The following is a 23,327-nucleotide window of genomic DNA, read 5'->3' on the forward strand; positions in this document are numbered from 1 at the left end:
ACACACACACGGACACAGGGCCTTTAAGGTAATTAGAGGGAGGGACTCGACCAAATTGTAAAGCTCCATCAGCATGTGAAAGAGGTCAACTCACTCACATTTGTGACACACCACACACACACACACACACACACACACACACAGTGTCTGGGGTTTGTTTTTCACAGTTTGGGTAATGATGGTGGAAGCTGATGTGAAATCCAGCTGTGTGTGCACGTGTCTAGTCCGTCCTGCGCTTGACATGGCCAAGCCCGTTTACTGCCAGCTTTTAGTGAGCTATGTTAAAACTCGGATGCTTTACTGTGGACGTCCCTGATAGTACCACACACACACATACACACACACGTACATACACACCCAGCACACACACTTTTTCTGTGGTAACGTGAGTTAATGGGGTTTTGTGATGCGTCAGCATCACGGCAGACTACACATCAGACCATGTTACACCAAGCTCTTAATGTATACACCACACACACACGCACGTTCTGGCGCACTGCATAACATAACAAACATGTACAAGCCTCACACTCAGCCACATGCTCGCTCTCTCTCTCTCTCTCTCTCTCTCTCTCTCTCCCAGTGACACTTCTTAAAGTGCAGGAAGGAAATGGCGGTGGGGTCGGACCGGTCTTGGCTGTTAGGTTACATCTTGGGTCGGTTTATAAAGTCTTCTCGGGGCCAGCTTGTTGACCCTCCGTCCAAACTCTGCTCAGTTCCCCGTCTCTCCCTAAACCACCAACTGCAAGCTGGACCCCGGTTTATTTAAACCAAATGTTGCGGCTTCATTTTGTTTAAATATTTGACCTGTCTTATGAATAAGGCCCTCACACATATAGTGCTCACACTCCCTCTCCGCTGCACACACACAAACTTCACACACACACGCACACAGGTTAGCCAAAGTCTCCTCTGGCCACATGATAAACATGGATGATATGAATCTCTCTGGTTTTCTAAAGGGCTGTTTTTATGGAGAATATTTTCAGTAATATATACAGTATACTGTATATACACAGTAAATATATATATATGTAACTGAATCCTTTACATTTCCCAACTTGCCTTTACAACAAATACATAACTGCATCATATCCATCATATCGGAGGTGGATGACATTGACTAGCCCAGTGGTTCTGTGGGGGGGGTCTGGGGTCTGGGGACCCCCAGGGGTCCGTGGCACTCTGCCAGGGGGTCCGTGAAAAGTTTTCAGATTCATTCATTTAAATTATCATGATATAAAAAAAAGTTTTTTTGAAATGCACTTCAAATTAGCACTTTTCTCCTGATTTCCCTTTGATATTTTGTTTAGGTACAGTGTTACTTGCAGCTAATTGATTGATTGTTTTATGGGTATTCTGTGTTGAGATGGTGCAAATATTTTTAATACATATATAATATCTGTTTAATTCATTTCTCTTGTGTTGTTCTTTCACATAACTAAGACTATAGAAGTGTAAAAAATAGGCTACGTCAGATTATTCCAAGGGACATACATGTCAAGTCAAGTCAATTTTTATTTATATAGCCCAAAATCACAAATCAGAATGAGGGGGTCCCCGGTATATTCTCTATCTTGTAAGGGGTCCTTGGCTGAAAAACAATTGAGAACCTCTGGACTAGTCAATATCCATTTGATAATACTGAGGCCAAAACTGGCCCAAAATGTTGGTTTAACCTTAATTTTTGTCATCTGATCACAGCAGCATGTAGTAACTAGCAAGTCTGGATGCTCCCAATCCAGACTTTGCTTACATTGTAATCCGATGAGCCAGGCCGCATCCCAAAGTATCCCAACGTATCGAATTGTAATCACAACTCCATCTGCAAATTTGTACACGAGCGACATAAAGAAACAAAAGCATCGCGGACGCCACAGATTGAAATAAACACAAGCCACGGGAGTCAGAAAATGGAGTGGCGTGGACGGCCGTAACATCAAGCTCTGTATGATCAGACGTCAAAAATCACATCGAAATGACAAGTGTATCCCAGCACCGCCCGCACAGGAACGCCTCTCATTTCCTCAGGGAATGCCCGACTCTCTACCCTCCTCCGCAGACTCCGCTATTTTAATAAATGCCATCATAAAAACAGCTCTGCCTCCTGACTAATTATGTTTTCCCTCTCTCTCTTTTTTTCTCCCATACTCTTTTGCTCTCCTTTACTCTTTTTTTATTTCCTTCCTTCCCTCCATATCTTTTCCTCGCCCTGCCTTGATTTTTTTCCAGTCCTAGGCTCTCCCTTTCCCCTTCTTTCCATACATCACTTTTCTTTTCTTTTTTCTCTCTCTCTCTCTCCCTCCTTGTTTGTCTTGATCCACTTCCCTCCACAGTGTGTTTGTGTTGACTTTGACTCTGTGTAGTGAGTGTTTGTGAGAAAGTCATCAGTCCTGTTTTTGCTCTACTGAGATCATAGCTGAATGCAAGATGTATCACTCAGTGTGACAAGCTAAATGGCGCCCTGCTGTTTTTACTCTCCTTTACCCACATACACACACACATACACACACACATACACACACAGTGTCCACGTCTCCCTCCACTCCACCTTGACGGACAGTCGTTTTCTCTTTGACACGCTCCCATTCTCCTCCAGTCATCCTCATCCCTCCCTCCCCCCTCTCTCCTCCCTTCATCATTAGTGTCATTACTGCCCCCCACCACCATTATAACCATTAGGCGCTGCTTATGTGGCCCCCGGACCCCCCTTTGAGGATCGGGTTCCATAGTAACCCGGCCCGTCTCCACGGTAACCCGGCCCGTCTCCGGAGGAATGCGGCATTTCCCGCTCTTTTGTTGGGCCCCGTGTTGAGTGGCGCTGCAGGGCCAGATTGAGTTGCACTGGATTTCATAAGCTTTCTGCGTGCGTGTGTGTGTGTGTGTGTGTGTGTGTTAAACTAATTGAGTTGGCTGTCAAAGCGGGGTCTGTGTGGAGTCTTGGAGCAATACTGTAGGGAGGAGCACAGCTTTAGAACGGCATTGGGTTTCTCTATAGCCGCGCTGCCGCTGGATTATGCTTATATTTCAGAGGAAGTGAGCGTGAGTGTGTTTGCCTGCGTGTGTCTGTGTGTGTGTGTGTGTGTGTGTGCGTGTGTTTATTTGTGTGTCCGTCACTCCCCGAGGGTGTAAATTCACAGGTGGCTCGGTTGGCACAGCCGTGGGCATTTCCAAACAGACGTTTACGCAGCCTTTCCTATAAAAGCCAAAATAGAACGCAGAGCAGAACGCACTGGCTTCTTCAGTCTGGTCTGTTGTCTGCATCTGTTTGCTTCACAAAGGCCTTGTGCCAGTTTGTTGAGCCCACAGAGACAGCAGATGAACGCTGAACTCGCTTCTCTCTTTCAACCTGATATTCCTCTGTTACTTGCATTAAATCTGATACACTCCACGGCTTAAACGAAATAACTGAGGATGACACTGTAAAGTCAGATTTGTTTCCACTGTGGTCCTGCTGATGTAAAGATGGCGAGGCACGATCCTTTCAAAATAAGATGAAACTTGAATGATCCTCGTGGGGTAGTTGGGACAGCACATAGGCTACACAACAAGAAGAGGAATATATCAAATAGGGATGCAAAAATATAATCTGAAAATGAAAAATATGTATGACATGAAAATACACCAAAGATGTGAAATATATGTAGTATAAGATGAAAAGATTAGACTTTGCACACTTAATGAACGGCATTCGCAGTTTTTTTTTCATCTTATGTTTTAGAGGTACACACACAGGAACTACACACTGAATTCGAACATCACACAACACCCAACACCCAAATCTCACAAAAGCATAAACTCTCACGCTAATCCAACACAGGCCCAAAACAAATATGGAGGTGGAATATTTTTCTTTCCTCACTTCCTGTGTATTTTTCTTCTCTCACTGGAATTGCTGGATTCGAGTCGATGACTAGCTCACACTACAGAAGTACAGCAACACAAAATTCAGCATGTTTGAAGTCATCGTGACAGTCATGACCGGATTTGGAGGCGAGAGATTAAAGTCCTGAACCCTCACACACTACAAGATGATCTGACAACAAAAATCTGTGGCTATAATCAGCCTAAGAGTCGTGTAGTGTGTCCCCATCCCCGTCCAAAGTTGTCAGCTAAACTGTAAATGCGTGTGTTTGTCCCTCAGACTCAGAAGTCGGCGAGCTCCGCGAAGAGGCGCTGGCCGTCCTGACGGCCTCGGAGCTGGTCGCCCCCGACGGCTCCCCCTCCTCCTCCTCCGCCCCGCCGCGGCCCGGCAGCACCCAGTACCTGCTCAGCCTGGCCCGGGTGGCCCTCGGCGCCAGCGTGGAGATCCCCGAGCTCTGGGGGGGGCCGCGACTCGGGGCCCGGCTCCTGGAGCGTCTGCTGCTGTGCCCGCAGTACGAGGTGAGGGAGTTGGCGCTGGAGGGGATCCTGAGGAGGCTGGGGGAGGAAGAGGAGGAGGAGGTGGAGGAGGAGAGGAAGAGGAGACCTCCGTGGCTTGACGAGACCACCCTGTCTAACCTGACCAGCCTGGCTCTTCACGAGACACACCCCCAGTGTCTGGCCAAGGTGGGACCACACATGGACACACACACACACACACACACAAAAACATTACAGGGGGTGCATTTGTTGTTGTGCGTTTCTTTGAGCGCCTGTATATGTGTCTGGTGGTTGTTTTATGGCTTTGCATGCATGCATAATCTTTTGTGCACCACTATTCAGTGTGTGTGTGTGTGTGTGTGTGTGTGTGTCAGCACTGGGAGACTAAGCCGTGACTGATGCCTCTTGCTCTACCAGCTAAAGCCATCAGAACCACAGGCCATAAGCAGCGTAATCTCGGATCCCTTTCATCGCACAATAAGGAACCCATCCCAAATGAATGCGTCTTCCCTATTCATCATAATTGCTCTGAACCACAATGACAATTGCTGCAAATTGATTACACGTCCAAATCCATATTCCAGAGGCTTGCGTGAGAGGCTAATCGGCCGCAGGAGGACACGCCAAGCACATTGGCAGTGAACTAACTCTCTCTTGCTGGTCCACTCTCTCACTCAATTACTTACTTACTCACACAGACACACACACACACACACACACAAGAGGTTTGGTAAGTTTCCACTCTAACAAGTTTTGGAGGGTAGAAGGCAGTCTATTTCCTGTTTCGGGACAGCGGGTCGTATTTCAGTGTGTTCATAAAGCGAGGACAGCCAACCAACAGCTCTGCTCTGTCCTGCTCTGTGACTCCTGTCATTAACACTCCTCCAGAACTGACAGGACTCAGCACTGCTGGGAATGGGCGTGTGTGCCTTTTGTGTGTGTGTGTGTGTGTGTTTCCGCATGTCTGTGTGTACTTTATATGCGTTGTGTTTTTACCCCGTGTGCATGTGCGCTCTTTGCCGAGTGCCGCTTTACAGCCCAGCCGTTACTGCTTAAAAGTGTCGGCCCCGTTAAGCGGAGCCTCCCCTCCGCCAAGGACACACCAGCCCAACAGGCCAGTTGCCATAGCTCGCTCTGCACTTCACTAAAGCATTCTGGGGGAGCAGCAGGAGCAGCAGTAGGCCAAGGCCGTAGTGTGGGTCTGCTGCTCTGCCCTGTAAAGAGGCCTTCAAAGCCTGTAGGAAACAAACCTATCATTCTCAGTCCTGATTGAAGGAACCTCAGCTGCCTTAGACCCACGCAGGACGGCGAACGGAAAGACGGCGGCCTGAAGAGCCTCGAGATGCTGCTGCAATTCATTTGCATTTACTCGCATCTTGAGTCTGAATGCGACTCATTCAAAACCTTATAAAAACCCTTGACCACATACTCTGTGGAAAGAAGCAGCTGGTGAAAAACAGGCTTTGTTACTCTTCCCTGAGTATATACAAAACAGATATATGTGAAAATAGACGCTCAAAATTTCAAAATAAGAGCGGTGCACGGACCAAAGATGCAAATCCTACTACACAAGGCCACAATGCTGCACCTTAATCCACTGGGCCACTAGGAAGCCGCTAAAACACAAGACCCTATACAGCACTGCTATGCATTCAAGTCTGTAGTGTGTAACTTTTTATGTGTGTGTGTGTGTGTGTCTGTGCCTGCGTGCGGGGTGGGCGTCACTGTTTATTTGCATGTCACGGCTGTGAAAGTCTACGCGTCTACGCCTGAGTTGGCGTGTTTTCACGTGACATGTGTGTATTTGAGTACGTGTGTGTGCAGTTGAGTGTGTGTTACAAGACGGGAGCTCATTAAAGCAGACTGTAAAAGTCAGCAGCAGCAGCAGCAGAGACGGTCAGGCCAGCTGGAGTCGGAGCTACCCGTTTAATACCTGGCAGACAGACAGGGAGGCAGGCAGGTAGACGGGTGGACGGACAGAGAAAAGCACACACACACACACACACACAATAGATGGGTTTCCATGCATGTATTTTCATGTGAATTATGATACATCGAATCAGGAAAGCTAAATGAAAACGGCAAATTTCGATACAATTTCCTCCAAGGCAAAAGTTTTCATTCAACAAAGAAATCGAGCGATAAAGAGCGTTAGAAATGCATTGACAGAGAAATAATGGCATAGACTTGGCATAAATGGCCCCAACCAATGGTTCATTCTCATTGCAGATGAAAAGTGGCTTTGGACTTTCTGAAAGGTTGTCTGTAAAATATCTGTCCACCGCAGCCTCCCAGACATGTCTAATGGACTGCTGTGGTTGTATGGCCATTAGCTGTTGGTGCATTAGAATATTTCCAAATGCATTTCTTTGTTTTTGTCTTCAAACGGTATGAAATATGGCCAGCATTAGCTGACACCAAAGAACAATAACAAGTCACCCAGTACTGATCAATTCTTGAAAGACAAAGATGGACTTAATGTTTTCAATTTTGGACTTGATGGTATTATAGATCCAGTGATAATGTACTATTGTATATTATATTTTTTCAAACCAGATAATCTTTATAATCTCAGTATGGTTTGAATGTATGAACGAGCAGACAAACCGCAGTCGGGCAGAAAGACAGTCACACTAACAGATACTCTGCTGCAAGGAGGTCCGCCTTGCTACCTTGTCTTTTTTACTGCTCCCGTGCACAAATACACACAGTCACACATGCGCGCACGCACACACACAGATGTTTACACACAGACACACTGCATACACACTCTCACTCTGCCCTGCACAGATCCTATAAAGCGAGCTTTATTTTAAAGCTCTAATAACAGGTTGGGGCCTTGAAAGAAATAATAATCAGTGAGATATGCGGGAGGAATGTCAACATGTGTTCTCGGCTGGATGTGTGTGTTTTAACGGGGGTCTCATGAGGTGGAAAACAAGTCCTTCCTCCTCAGACTCGGTCAACCGCCTCCCTCGCTCCCTCCCGCCCGCCTTCCCTGGAGGGGTGACCGGGCAAAGAAAACAACATGGAGCTGGAGGCGGGGGGGGGGGGGGGGGGGTTGTCCTTGAGGTTAAGCTGCAGAGATGCTGTGATACATAGGACTGTGGACTGGATGGGTGGATGAATGAATGGATGGATGATAGCTGGTTGGAGAGATGAGGGATGATGGGTGTCTGGAAAGTCTGGAATCACAGGGAGAACAACAACTATACAAGTCTCAAAACTGCTTGTCAGAAGTGGATTTCGAACCCAAAACCTCATTGCGGAGACCAGAAACCTGGAGCCTTAAGACTGGCCATTCTGACAACTAGTGTGTCCAGGCAAAACAAGTGCACATCTCAGTGATGGAATATGCGTGAATATGCCTGCAATTCCATGCATCTTTGCACCCATGCGTGTACTTGTGTGCGTCCATGCACATGCGTGTACTTGTGTGTGTGTGTGTGTGTGTGTGTGAGAGTGAGGCAGCTGTGTACCGGCGGTTTGGGGCGTGCGTAGGGAGGATCTGACCGGCGTGGTAAAAATACCCCCAGGGCAACTCGCCAGCCACACAGCACACACAGGACACCAAAGCTGTGCTGATGGATGGGCCTGAGCAACCTCCCTCACCAGCCAGTCTGAGAGAGAGTGTGTGTGTGTGTGTGTGAGTGTGTGTGAGAGAGAGAGAGATGGAGGTGAGAGAGTGACTGTGTTGTTTGGTAGTATCTTATTTCTCTCTCACCCCTCTTCCTCTTTCGCTCACCTCCCTTACCCTCGTTCTTCTTCTCTTTATCCTCCTCCACTTCTCCCTCTCCCCCCCTCCCTCCCCCCCAGGTCCTGCAGGTGCTGTGTGTGTTGAGCTCCGGCAGCGAGCTCCCGTGGAGGGACGGTGATCAGACTCTGTCCCAGGAGGAGGTCCTGCTGCGCCTCCTCTCTCTGGCTCAGCACTCTGCTCACAGGTCAGAGAACACACACACACGCCCTGTGTACACATCTCCTTTGGCTTTATCCTGTATTCCCCTGGATTTGATTTGATTTATTTAAATGATCTTCCAAGGGAGATCATTTAAATATCATTAAATGAAAATGAAATCAAAATAAACCATAGGTCCATGTCAAGAATGAAACAAAAAAAAAATCAATAAGCCTAGTTGAACAGTCGGTTGTTGACTAGTCGACTATTCTGGCCTATCCCTAGTATACAATGTTTCTCATTCTTAAGATATTTCTAAGTTTAGCCATGCATGTGCTATGACTCATGTGTTGAGGAAACAGTTGGGCCATGCTTACACTTTCCAGCTGAGGTTTTCCTGGTTCCATCGCAGCACAAACAGACAAAGGCATTGCTAAAATGCATCATCCAGGTCTTTCGCACCATCTCCAGCTCTTTGAACCATGTACCTTTTACATCCAGCGCGAGGCCCTGACCCGGGGCCCCTATGATCACTGCAGCATACAGCGGGGGGAATTCCCAACTTATCGAGTTTCAAGGCAAATTCAAGGAAAAGGAAGGCCACCGCGTGACCCTGGAATGGCCGTTCCCCCGCCTGAAAACCTGCTGCCAAAACAGTTCCTAAGCGATAACACGCCCACTTTTAGCTGTGATGGATGGAAGAGACGTGAATGTGCTGCCGGGCAAGGTGCAACCACACGCTCTCCCTCCATTTTCCTGTCTTTCTCTCGCTCCGTCCACCTGTGAAAGAGTCCTCACATGGCTGTGGCAGGCCGGCTGTCAGGCCTGCATTCAGAGCCAGAGTCCATGGAGGAGGGACACGGGTTCACTGGCTGCACCTTAACCCTGCACCTGGACACCTGGCGTGCACCACTGGGCCCCTCTGTGTGTATGTGTATGTGTGTGTGTGTGTGTGTGTGTGTGTGTGTGCATGTGGGTGGTTGCTCGTGTATCCTTACAGTCTCTAGGTGATATAAATAACAGCAGGCAAGGAAACTAAGTCTTTGTCCACCAGCCACAGTCGCTGGTAGCTTCCAGACTTCACAAGCCGCTTTCACTACTTTAGTTGCCAAATTACTTTTCAGAGAACAAAAGCAGCTCCACATGATGGCCGGTTACTTGCCAAAGAGACTGCTATAATAAACAAACTTAGAGGCAATGCATCCACCAGTCAGTCAAGTGAAACCCAACTCAGCACAACTGAAAATATTAGTCGATTGATATGGGTAATATGCTATATAGAGAAAAAAGATTTTGTTTTTTTGTTTCGTGATTGAAAAAAATGACGTTTCTGCTGTCAAAGGCCTTTATCAGAATAAAAACATTGGAAAATATTCCAGCAACTGGTTGGTTGCAGTTTCTCATCCTGAATAATAGTGATTGTTTTATCATAGAACCCCTCTTATATAAGAATATATACACCTAACAGCCCAAAGCATTATTTGTGTGTGTGCACATGTTCATGCTTTACACGGCCGTTGTTACACGAGAACCACACACCGATTTGGCACATACCACTATTTGTGTGTGCGTATGTACTGTAAGCCCTTTGACACCCACTGACAGACACACACACCTTCCCTGACAAACCACTGCTGTACTTTTCTCACCCCAACAAGAGAATACAAGCCTGAATAAGGATTGGATTACAAAGGCTTTTAGCCCTGTAAAGCCTTGGCCCGGCCACAATCTCTGGGCCCGGGGATCCACTTTCCCTTTGGAGTGGCCCCAAGGTTATGATTAGAGCCGGGGAAGGATAAGATTGGGTTGCTGCCTGCCCTTGTCTCCCATGTGATTGAATGGCACTTGGGCTATTGTGATACATAATGTAGTGGTGAGTACCAGCACACTTCCTTTGTGGATTGTAAGTCAATACAGTTGAGTGATGTGTGTGTGTGTGTGTAGTTGATTGCGGTGGGAGGTGTCGGTGTGTCATGTGCGTAATGGTTTCACGGAACTACTTGAAGGAGCGCTTGGTTATCGTTTTCAGACCCTCAAACGGCATCAAAGGTCCAATTGCAAATTAAGATAAACTTACTAAGGTTAAGATAAACTAACCAAATCCTTATTAGGTATTTGCAGATGGTTTCAGGTGTGTGTGATGTGTGTTGTGTTCCAGTGTGGAGCTGCACTGCGCTGCCCTGACCCTGGCCTCTCGACTGGTGGTTCAACTGGTGACCTCTGACCCCGAGGTAAAGACTAATTTGCATGATAGTGTGTGCTGATAATCTGCTGGCAGGCCATTATTAAACTTCATGACTTTAGATTCACAAATGTAAAGGAAGGAAGTTTAGGGTGTTTTGGACATGGAAGGGATATTACCACCAGCCATCAGCCAAATGCTGCTACATTTTAGCTGTGGCTAGTAAGATTTTCTACTCTGATGCCACCTAAGCAGCTAACCAACCATTGTTTGTACACTGTTTTCTATTTTAAAAATCAGTTTGACTGGTGAAATGATGAAAACGTCGGCAGGTAAACATTGAAATTGACAAGCCATTATCTTATTTCTATAGAGTACAACAGGTGGTACCTAAGATCAGCCTATAGCAGATGGCAATTTCAGTAGCATGCTTTTTACCATTTAGATGTTAGTCTTTACACAGATTTGGGTTTGTGGTCGAGTTACTCTTTGCCCTAAACATTTCCGTGTAAGTGTTTAATTCCCCGGCTTATTCGTCATCCAGGGTGCGAGTGCAGCGGGCCGCCTGGCTCAGTGGGGGGCGCTGGTGTGTTCGTGCTGCGGCGAGGAGCAGCCAGCGGAGGTGAAGCTGATGGCTGCCGAGGTGCTGGTCAGCTGCACCGCCGCCCTGCTGACCAGCGCCGCCCTGCCACTGGGTGAGTCCGAATCACATCGGCCTCACGGGGACATTTTACCTCCCAGGACCTTGAGCTAAATACTTTGGTGAGATCAGGGAGGCAAAAAACAGCAGGAAATCATCATCGCCAGTAAAGAAGTTTTTGAAAGATGAAAGCTAAAGGAAAAGTCTCATCATTTGCGAGAACTCTTTGGAGGACTCTCTAGTTCGGTTGAGTAATAGGTGTGTGTGTGTGTGTGTGTGTGTGTCAGGTCTGTCCGCCACACTGTCTTTGTGGAGGAGCCTGTTCACGCTGCTGCAGGATGAAGACCAGGAAGTGCGAGACTCGGCCTCCGACTTCGTCTCCAGCGTGCCGACCCATCTGCTCAGTACAGGTACACACTCACTGTCTTAATTCCTAAAGTCTTAATTGTCTGGTTGAATAGTAAGAGTGACTTGGTGGATGAAAACATTTCCTGCCCCCGCTCACTATTGACACACAATCGCACACGCACGCACTCAAGTTATGCATGAATACACCCACGCTGACATCAAACTCACCCACAGACTAACTAATGTGCCTGCTCAGCACAAACACACACACACACACACACACACACACACACACACACACACACACACACACATTAAGCAACAGATACGTGCATGCTGACATCCGACAGACACTAACAAATATGTTTACTTGGGATTTGCGCACACACACTCGCCCACTGAAACACACACACACACACACACACACACACACACAGTCACACAGTCACACATACAAACACGGACGCCCTCACACACACATGTGCACAGAAAAAAAAAAGCACCACTACAAACACATGCTGAAGTCGCGGAGGGGCGATGACGTCGTTTCTCGCTAAAGGTCGGGGAGCATTCCTGGAATAAAGGGTGCTAATTCGAGTTTGGCAGTTGGGACGCGAGATTTGGTGTGTGTGTGTGTGATTGTGGTTATGCGTCATTGTGTCGGGAATGTTTGATGTTTTGTTTTTTGGAGTATTGTATGATGTCAGGTCTTAGGGATTGGATTCGCTCATAAATAGCTCATAAATACCCCCCCCCCCCCTCTCCTTACGGCAGTCTTATCCCGCTGGAAACAACCTTCGCAATGCTCACACACACTTTATCAGAGGGGTGACATCTGCCAACTCTCTAGAACCCGAGTGCGACTTCCTGTCCTCGCGACGGCCACTTCCTGTATTTTCCCAGCTTTCCTCCCGGAGCCTCCCTTATTGTGTCTGTACTCCACTGATAACATCACATAACACAGCATAAGATACCATAACATCTCTTCATAGGTCTCTCTAGTCCCGTATATCAACGCTGTTCTGCATCAACTCCAATTTTGGTGATTTTTCCCCAAACTTTTTTTTGTCGGTGACTACATTTTCTTTTATTGCATCCCTGTGCATATAAGACAGGGGTGAACAAAAGGACAAACTGTTTTTTTTTTTTTATAGGTACAGTCTGTTTCATGACCCAAGGGCCCATTAAACCTCTTCAAAACTCCTGATAAAAATCCCCACAAGTGCATGGAAATCAATCTGAAATGAAAGTTATTTTTGTCAGATTTCCTGAAAACCGTTTGATGCGAGGTTTTCATCCAAAAGCAGCGTGTGTGTGTGTGTGTGTGTGTGTTCCATATGTGTTTATGTACATGAGGCCAGACAGGGCTAGATGGGATGATAAGCCGTCAGCTACACATCAGATCGGAACACAGCAGCATGACTAATATGGAGACGGTTTCTCTACAACAGGAAAAGAACACAATAGGCATAATTGCAGGCTGTGTGTCCTTGTGTGTTTGTGTACGTGTTTTTGTGTGTGTGTGTGTGTGTGTGTGTGGAGGAGAGAGAGACCGGGGCATCCCCCTTTGTCCATCTTTACCGCACACACAGTTGGAGATTACAGTCTTTGTGTGTGTGTGTGTGTGTGTGTGTGTGTGTGTGGGAGGCAGACAGTATGGTACTTACGGTAAGATGGCCTACATTTCCTCCTGGACACATGTCTCCACTGCGGGAAGTGTGTGCTTGTGTTTCTGTGCGTGTGTGTGTGTGTGTGTGTGTGTGTTTGTCTCCATCCAAGAGTGTGACTTTTCACTTTCTGGCCAAGACACCAAAAAACGGCTCTAACTTTCAAAAGAACAATGATGAGGACAGTTGCATTGGATCCCTAGTTTAGCTTAACACTTATACGCACAACAGGAATGTACTCAAGAAGAGAAAAAGAAGGGGAAAAAACGGAAAAAAGGGTAATATGTGCCAGAAAACTTGAATTCCTGAAGAAAGTTAAACAGCCCAAAAACTAAAGAAATCACATCCCATTGACATAAAATAAAAAAAGAAAAATCCTGAATCCTATCCAAGTCCTATTCATTTCTAATGGGAGATGTTTTTTCCTATATGATTAAGAGTATACTCAGGCTTTGCAGCTTGAGCTGAAGTGTATGAGTGTATCTGTCAGTGTGTGGTTGTGTGTGTGTGTGTGTGTGACCCGTCCCTTTCAGGCCAGCCAGCCAGTCTGCCAGGAGGCTAGTGTGTGTGTGTGTGTGTTTTACGACCTGCCACTGCAGAGTCAAGTATCTGAGGTGTTAGCTGTTAGCTGCCGGCAACGGCTCCCGGCCTTTGATATGGAGGACAGGCAGAGATGTGAGAACAGAGACGGGACCGTCAACACTAAAGAAACAGGAAAATATTCAGGAAAACACTCATCTCCCACCAGGAATGAAATACAATTGTAACAAGAATTCAGAATTATTTCCCTCATCAAATGTCCCTGCTCAGTGTCCCTGCTTGACAGACAGCATAGATTGTATGTACACCATATGTTAAGCTAAACTTGGAATCCAGTGCAATAGACAGTTAAGAGCATCTCTGGTATATACCCAGCATCAAACGATACAGTGGCTATAAAATGTATTCACAGCCCTTGATGTTTTGCACATTTTTGCTGTGCTACAAAATTAGTTCAGAAGATATTGTGGGATTTCTGGTCTAAAATCTATGCAAAGTACTATTTTCTATCATGGAAATGTATTCAAGAAATACATGAGAGTATGAAATTCAGTAGCAGAAGTATTAAGTTTGCAAATGTATTCACCCCTTTTACATGCTTGGGTTATTGTGTCTCACTGGCAAAAAAAACATTTCATTATATATATTATTAAATCTTCATCTTTAGGCAATAGTCTCCTCTTTGATAGAAAACAGTGCTTTGCCTAGATTTTAGACCAAAATGAATCTGACAAAAGTGTTTAGAAGTAATTTTGAAACACAAAAGGTCAAGTTGTGCTGCACGAAGTCAAGGAGGGGGAAGACTTGTTTTTTAGCCGCTGTACTTTCTCTGTGCTTCCCAGAGCATGATGATGCGTCCTTGGAGCCTAATGTGTGTGAACAAGGGACTCAACTCTGTGTGTGTCTGTGTGTGTGTGTGTGCGTGTGCACATATATGTGTATGCCTGTGCCGTTATCACATTAAGGGTAACTCAGGCTTCTCCTTCCCAGAGCCGTGAACCACAGTGGAGCCATTGTCCCGGATGGGAAGAGCAAATCTAATCTAACCCTAACCCCACCCCTACCCCTCCACCCCACCCCTACCCCTTCCAACATTACCACCACCCAAATAACTCCAGACTAATTGGGTCTGAAATCAAACTCCGCTCACCCTCGCCAGACCTCCACCACTGTGACAGGCTCAGCGGGGGAATCAGGGGGATTACTTTATATATAGAGCGGCGAGGGACTCGGGAGATGCGTTCGGGAACACAAAAGAGCGAGGGAAAACGCAGGTACACAGCGATCTCCCATTCGAAAAGAAGCTGTACATTCAATAAACCTGGAATGTCACGCCCACGATTGATTTTACTGCGCCGTGCGACTCAGAATCTGATTAGCGGTGTGTAGATGCTAAAAATGTGTCTTGGTGATTGCCCAAATACAGTCCCATGTAGGCCTACAGCTATCAGGTCAAGAGGTACATACATTAGGTATATACATTACACGATGCCTCAGGAAAGCACGGAAAATCACAAAAGACTTCAGCCACCAAAGCTATAAACTGTTCTCGCTGCTGCCGTCTGGTAGACGTTACCGAAGCATCCAGGCACGGACTACCAGACTCACAAACAGTTTCTACCCCCAGGCCATCAGGCTTCTCCACCAGCAGTGATCACATGATCACCTCAGTGGGTAGGAAAGCAGGAGTGAAAGGCCAAGGTCAGGGATTTCCTCCTACTCCTCGTCCCCCATACTCACCCACAGAATAGCACTCCTACACTTTATATTTATAATACTTAATACTCTTTTATAATATTTAATACTCTTATTCTTACTGTCCATATTGCCCATCTTTACTGGCTATGGAACTGCTGTTAATGTTCTAATTACTATGTATATATATATATATTTTATTTTTATTTTTATTTTTTTTATTTTCTTTTGCTATTTTTGCTATTTTTTTGGCTATATTTCTGGCTATTTTTTACTATGTATATATTTTATTTTTTTGTTATTTTTGCCCTTTTTATTTTTGCCCTTATTTGTGACTCTTTTTAACATTTAATATTTGATATTTTTCTTATTTTTCTTATGCCTACTACGTAGTTGTCGCTTGCCTTGTCCTAAGAATTTCATTGTTCAGAATGACCTGGTGTTATACTGTGCATTTGATAAATAAAACACTTTGACTTTTGACTTTGAGGTAAGCTGATGCAGTATTGTAGGTATTAATATAGATGCATAATGGCCCAACCAGGCACTTGTGGGGCATCATGACTCATGACAGAAATACAGGTTGACCGACAGTCTATAAATATATCATTTGGATGGGAATCTCCGTTTCACCCTCCACTCCACACTGCTGTTAGATATTTGTATATGTAAAACCAGGCTGGTAAATCATCTCCACTCTCCTGCTCACTGTTAAAATGTACAGTAGTGGCCTCGCGAGCTCTGCTGACGCGCCCATATTTCCCAGGCCGCTCTCAGTGAACCATCAACTATCCCGGAGTAACCTCCAGTCCCCCGCCGTATGCCAACAAACGCCTGCACTTGAATGTGCCATTCATGTGTCCTTTCCCCCAGTTAATTCATTTACAGTGGATGATGCAGATGAATGGAGGCGAACGACCCGTCGGGGCTGAAGGACACTCATTAAACAGACCTCGTCCGCTTTTAGCTCGGCGTTCCCTCAACCATTAAACCCGGCGTTTGTGCTGGATGTGACACACACACAGCCCTTTCAAGCCCAGAATAATACTTTTTTTTCTAAAATATGCGCTACCAAATTGCATATGTCACTCGTATAAACAGACACTGCAAAATACTTGCAGAAATTGGAGGCACTGGTCCCTGCCGGAGAGATCCTCAACGTTTGATTTGCAACTCCGTAACCGTCACTTATGAAAAAATGAGCCGTTATTTCACTCTCCAGTGCAAACACACAAACAGAAATGGTGTTTTCTCTGCTTCCTCCTCGTCTTTCACGCAAGAGGGAACGCGGGGAATGAGATTTTAATTATTTGGCGGGCGGCGTAATATAAAGTCACAAGTGATGACGGGTGTCTCTAGGATGCATTTAGAAATGTGTGGGTAATGTATTCGGTGCATGTTGCAGCATTGCATTGTGGTGTTTTTTTGGGGAAAACTGAAAATACAAGCTGAAAGGAGTTTAGAATAGCCTGGTGCTGATATTTCAGAACGAAACTGAATCAAACTTATTCAAACTGAGTTGGCCTAGGCATGCATTCTCTTTTTATTGGTTAGGGACATTGTGAAACAGAGTTGCAAACCAGGTAATTCATAGCATCTGCTTTAATCTGCATACCAGATGGGTGGAGGATAATTCGGAAACTTCAGGAAACTTGTCATTCCCTGAAAATTATACTAAATTGACTATCAGATGCTTTCCTGTGACTGTTTTTGGCACTTGTTGTTTTGTCATGCTTGGATTTAGTCATAAACCAAACCCTCCTGGGGTCTAAGTAAGATAAAACAAACTAGTCCGTAAGTTGTCAGTCACAAAGAAGTACACAAAATTGAGTTGCAAATTCTTCCTTACCAGTAATGCTTGTATCGCCCTATGTGGAAAACTCCACCCAATTGGCACTTCAAGCAGGTCAAAACGAAGACGAACAATTTCAAAAGACTCGCAGATCAAACAGCCATTTATCCAGACAAAGGAGCTACACATTGTGCCAGCAAAGGCTTTCATCAGAGGCTAAAAAGCATTAACGATTATTTGCAAACCCCCTTTGACCCAGGTCTGACAGGTACACAGGTTAGTGTGAAATGACTACAGATGTTGTTGTAGTTTCCCAGGTAGAGACATGTAGCCTAGACCCTCCTGGGTTTCAGATCTAGCAGGGGTTCGCAGATTTACAGATCACTGAGGCATCTGACTAGTCTCAGAGGAGCCTCTACAGGCCCCCTGTTGGGGCGGCCCATTCAATTGTATTGGGTCCATTGACTTAACCAGCCACTCACTGGGCTCTATGACAACTGCTGCTACAAAGAGCTCAGACTAACGGCTTCATTTTAAAGCATTATTTTTATGGTAATGGTTCAGGATACTGGTTTAGTTCTGCTATTATTTTCATGGAAATGCTTTCTGTTGATGTTGTTGTTGGTCTGCAGCCTTGGTCTCCACGCTCCCTGGTTCTCGTCAGCCACCAGAGGAAGTCAGGGTTGTAAAGTAGTGTGTTTTGATTTCACACCTCACACACACACACACCTCTCTCTCCATCTCGCACCTATGCTTCCTGGTCCCTCGGCTCCACTGTACCGTCTCCTTTCTCTGACTGTGTGTGTGTGTGTGTGTGTGACAGAGAGAGAGAGAAGTGAGTATAGTGGGAGAGTGTGTGTGTGTGTGGGAGGGCGAGCAAGAAAGAGTGTTTGTGCGGGCTCGTGTGAGGCTTGAGTACAGAATCTGTGTACCGCCGCTGTCGGGTGAAAACCTCGCCTCTCCAAAATGTCAGCTTTTCAGTAACTAATAAAAACAGCCTTGTTTGCAGATTGACCACCATGCATTTTTGAGTGTTATCCAATGGGGTTTTGAAAGGGATTCATAAGCACGAGGGTTGTAGTATTTTCCCAGCCCATAGAGAACCATATAATCCTTTAGTGGAAGTTAAAACATGAAACAATACGTGTGCTCGTGCAAATGTGAGACATGAGTGTGTGTGTTTGTGTGTGTGTGTTTGCGTCCAACTGCCCCGCCCCCCTTACACGTTCCCAGATTAAATCCTATAGTGCTGTATGGATGTATAGCTCTTTGCCGACCTCAGACAGACTGTCTTTGTCCAGGCTGGTATTGAATAAAGAGTCAGGGGGCAGGTGTAGCGGAATGGCCCGTATGGTGGTCCGTTCGTGGGTTAGAGCCTCCAGGTGTGGTGGGTGTAGTTAAAGAAAGCGGTCGCGGCGGTGTGTGTGTGTGTGTGTGTGTGTGTGTGTGCAGCTCCCCCCCCCCAAAAATCCTTCAGATGTGGGTGGCTGAGCACAGGAATGGGGCGGTGGGGGCGGGGGCGAAAACTCCCACTCCCACTGCAGTATACTGAGCATGATGACACTGCCGAGGGGGGAAGAGGGTGGGGAGGGGGGCTGTTTAGGATTTCTCTCATTTCACTACCCTGACAGCCCCCCCCCCCCCCCCCCCCAACCCCTCTTCCTCCTCCTCCTCCTCCTCCTCCTCCTCCGCTCAATGGGACATCTGACACCCGCCCAGCTGCAGAGGCTCAAGCGAGGATTTACTGAACAGCAAAGGTCTCTTCGCTCTCTCTCTCAATTCAATTCACCGACTTTACTGGCATGACTGTCCATCAGAAACAATGTGGCCAAAGCAGTGCACAATGTGAATTTTCCAAAACCAGCAAACAACAGTTACACACTCAAACCTTATTGAGATGATACATTACAATAACACATAACACATAATATCTATAATAATGTACAAAGGTTCCAAAATTGAGAACATGCTGTCTGTCTCTTCTAATTTAGTTTAATTGTTTAATTAATTGTTTTTCTATATGCAGTCACACAATATGTCACTGTTTGTACAGTAGTAAACATGAACACACCACCACCCCCGTTATAGTCCAAGTATGTGCAACTTAGAACAAAACTGAAAGGAGAAGACAAATAAACCACATGCAGAGAAAAAAACAGGACTGGATGAGGCCAAAGATGATTTTGGTTTAGTCTGAGACAGCGTACGCCGAGTTCCCCTCTCTCCTATTTAAAAGAAAAAGGGTTTTAAATGAGCTCCAGGCCCGAGCCTTAATGCAGATCGATGTCGGGAATTAGCCGGCTGCCTTTTCCCGCCCGAACGCGCCGTCCCCGTCTGGGCCAGAAACATCTCTCCTCGTTACGGCACCGAACTCCCCGGCCTGTCGAACCTTGTGGGAAAGAGGCGAACGGGCCAAAAAGGGATTTTTCAGATTGGGCTTGTTTGGATTTTGCGGTCGCCCGTTGAGTGAGATCATCGTTGGACATGCGGCTGTTTTCATACTATCATGTACAGCGCCTCAGGAGAGATGGCGATGCGGACCGTTGTTTCCCTGTTCCAGTAGATTTACATATAAAGCAAAAAGGACAACTAAAGGACCTTGTTCAGTTTTTAAAGAGTGGTACAACTGTTATACTGTTTCCACAAGTGGCGCTGCCAAGGTTAAGTTTGCCCGTCACACTCCTGCCCTGCCCAGCTCCAATGTACTCTGCGAGTGCCAGTGGACGCAGTGTGTGCTAATGTATGCCAACTGTGCAACACACACACCCCGTCATGCCCGAACCCATTCAGCGACCAACTGGAACCCGCTGGCATGTAATTGTCTGATACACACACAGTTATCCAGCATAAACAATACCTACTTAGGACGACACTCATGCCGGTACACCACACACATACACACACACACACACACCCAACACACATGCCAGCAACAGCGTGAAAGACAATCCCCTTGAGAAATGGAGTTGTCCGCGCCAAAAGCCAAAGGGGGGAAATCGCGTTAAGCGATGTGTGAAACCTCCGTAAAAAAGTAGATAAATTGAATGCAGCTAAGATTTCCTATTATGTCCCTTAATGTCCTGTGTGTGTGTGTGTGTGGGGTGGGGGGGGCGGGGGTGGTTGGGTGTGGGGGGGGACTGTAAAGGCCCGGCTGCCCTGACATCAGAAGCAGGGCTGTCCCAGAGCGAGGCGGCTTCTCGGTAAAGAAAGGAATTTGTCACTCAAGCTCCCAAACTCTTAAATCTCTCTCTAATACAGTACAATCAGCGGCTTCTAATGTTCACATACTGGGTTTCCCTCCCCGCTCAGACTCCAGGCTCTGCTCCGATTTTACGCCTCCTCTCTGAAGAGGGAAAACAATCTGGGTTCCCAACCCTGATGGGGGTGTATATGCTGCTCTCCACCTCCCTCCCTCCCTCCCTCCCTCCCTCCTCTCTTCCCATACTGGTAGTGTTTTGGCTAGTGGCTCTCAAAGCCTTTTGAAGTCTCTGGTGTTATCTGGGTGTCAGCTATGGTGAGGATGGTCAAGGCGGGAGAACAACACACACACAGACACACACACACACAGTATGCCAGTGTGTCAGTTACTGCATGGACAACTGGAGTCGTTAAATGAAGTCATACTGTTATGTTTTCCCTCCGTTTGAAGTGTGTGTCCTCGCACTCACACTTCCTCCACTCCCGTATACAACACTACCAGAGCATGGGCTCAGGATGGGCCTGCCAACAAACCCCTCTCTGTATGTGTGTGTGTGTGTGTGTGTGTGTGTGTGTGAGCATTATAGTACCCTAGGCCATGTCCAAAGCCTCGTGGGTAGAAGACAACAAACAGCAGAAGAAGAGAGCTTTGTTCCATGTCAGCTGCTATTCACCATATGTGGATATGATCATGCTTTCCGTATTCATGAGCATCGCAATCACATATGTAGAGACATTCACAGTTAAGAGCAATGTTATCAAGTCAAGTGTGTGTGTGTGTGTGTGTGTGTGTTTGTGTGCGTGTGCATGCTGGCGCGGTGTGTGTGTGTGTTAGCAGAATATTTTTGCATCCACTCACACACACCCTGATGGTGGTTGGTTGTATGAGTTATAGTTTTGTTTCCCAGAAGGGCTTCCAAACCCAGAGGAGAAGACGCACACACACACACACACACACACACACACACACACACACACACTGAGCCTGGAAGATACAGTCAGTCATGCATCACTTAAGCATCTAAACTCCACGTTGATCCAGTGTCAGATAACAGATCGGGTGCATTCTCTGTCAGCAGCTATTGTTCTCTTCCCCTCCTCTATGCCTTTTACCTCTTTTTCAAATCTATAGAAGGCGATGGACACTAATCAGCTTTTCAGGTTTCAAATTGTGGCGTTTTTGCATCCTCAGACGTGGCCGGCGTGTCGGTGTGCCCTCCGGTCGCCCTGGACCTGGGCGTGGGGCTTCTGTGCCGGCTGTTTGAGCTGTGGGGGCGGGTGCCGGCGGGCGTCCTCACCCTGACCGAGTGGCTGGTAGGAGAGGAAGAGGGTGACGACGAGACGGGCGCAGAGGAAACTTCCAGTCTGGTGAGAATGCGGTGTTAAACAGCGTTGTTTGTCATGTAGGATCAGAAAAACCTAAATATCCAGTGACAAACACCCATTATAAAGTCTAACATACTGTAATATACTGTGTTCTAAAGTCATGTTGCAGTATATTGAGTCCTACTTTGCCACCTCACCAGGATGAAGAGGAGTTCCTGTTTGAAAAGGGGGATCTGAACCTGTGGGCGGAGCCTGTGCAGTGGGTGAGGCTGCTTCACGGTCACCTCGGCTCCCTCGGCCTGACCCTCGACCAGACCCTCGACCAGACCCAGGAGGCGGGAGCCGGAGAGCCAGACCGGGCCCAAGTCTGCGGACTGTCAGCCCGGGCCCAGGCCCAGGCCCTGGGCTCCCAGCAGGCCCTGGAGACCCTCCCAGCCCTGCCCCAGTTCTCCTGCACCATGGAGCACGCCCGTCTCACGCTCCGGCACCAGAGAGCCACGCTGGCTCTGGATGTGCTGGGCGGGCTGAGGTAGAGGATTTAGCAGGCCTTCAAAACCAGGAAAGGGGCTGGCTGATTAGCTCTGAAAGCAGCACATCCCTTCAACTTGAGTTTAGGGCTCGGTAAAGCTCCTTAAAGTAGGAGTCTATGATGTAAAGTTCCATAGAAGGTGTTCAGATCAGTGGACAGTCTCACTGAACAAACCCACAAGACCACAGACTGGCTTTGTGGTACAGTCTGTTTAATATCATCCTGAGGGAATGAAGGAAAAAAAATGTTTTTTTTTGTACCCTGTCTTTGCCTGTTATGTCTTACACTCTCCTTGTTGATTCCAAGATGTCTTTTAATTTTGATGATTGTGTTCTCTGATATCTTTTTAATTGTAAATTGCTTTTATTTTTGACGGGAATGTATTTGCAATTGCATGTTTTTAGTCCATTTTTTTTTACAAAGTAAAGACATAAAGCTGATTGCCTCACTGAAGTCACTTCTGTAGATGTTAATAAATGAAAAAATGTGAGAGAGAAAGAGTGATAGCATGCAGGGTGAATGTGTGTGTGTGTGTGTGTGTGTGTGTGTGTATGAGTGTTTGTCCTCATAGCACCACAACATAGAAGGGTCAGGCAAGGTCTTGAGCTAAACTGTGGAGCCATAACATTTCATTCAGCCCAGTCTGTGAAAAACAACACTCGATGCACTGTTCCCCCCTATCAGTTGAGAGCGTGTCACATGACGAACTTCCACAGTGTTTGTATTGAGTCCACGCTAGGTATATCTCTATATCTAATATCTGCAGTCGGACAAAACAACACAGCCCCTAAAGCTTCAAGCAGAAACTTCAACGGCGCGATTGTGCAGCGAGAGGAGCTTTACGGCCGAGGCATGAGGTTGTGAAAGCGAGTTTGTTTGCCATCGCCTTCCCAAAGTTGTATTTCAGTAAATGTCTGTCTTCTACTGTATGTTTATACGAGGTGTTATTTTCCTGTGATATTTAATTTACTGCAGGATTCTTCCCATTGGACAGGGTTTTTACGCTTCCCTCTAGTTTCCCTGGTTATGTAATTAGAAGGACAGCACAATGGACTACTGTCCTCTGTATATGTGTGTGTGAGTGTACACGTGTATAAGAGTGTGTGTGTGTGTATTCATGCTGCCCTCTCATACAGCTGGACCCGTCTCCCTC

General features: G+C 46.6%; 1 protein-coding gene across 1 annotated transcript in view; it reads left to right on the top strand.

Moving 5' to 3' along the window:
- The window catches only part of thada (THADA armadillo repeat containing), an 80,288-nt gene extending 57,710 nt beyond the window's left edge, over positions 1–22,578 (top strand). Inside the window, exons 32-38 of the mRNA XM_071540672.1 lie at positions 4,145–4,548; positions 8,179–8,303; positions 10,416–10,488; positions 10,984–11,134; positions 11,367–11,489; positions 21,512–21,687; positions 21,846–22,578. Coding sequence (XP_071396773.1) covers positions 4,145–4,548; positions 8,179–8,303; positions 10,416–10,488; positions 10,984–11,134; positions 11,367–11,489; positions 21,512–21,687; positions 21,846–22,178 — 1,385 coding nt within the window. The 3' untranslated portion in view covers positions 22,179–22,578. The remainder of the gene's footprint in view (positions 1–4,144; positions 4,549–8,178; positions 8,304–10,415; positions 10,489–10,983; positions 11,135–11,366; positions 11,490–21,511; positions 21,688–21,845) is intronic.
- The last annotated feature ends 749 nt before the right edge of the window (positions 22,579–23,327 follow it).

This window comes from Centroberyx affinis, unplaced genomic scaffold (assembly GCF_046629955.1).
Source record: "Centroberyx affinis isolate AG114_WGS23_722 - 3 ecotype Tasmania unplaced genomic scaffold, CSIRO-AGI_Caff_v1 ptg003708l_1, whole genome shotgun sequence".
Classification (NCBI taxonomy): Eukaryota; Metazoa; Chordata; class Actinopteri; order Beryciformes; family Berycidae; genus Centroberyx; species Centroberyx affinis.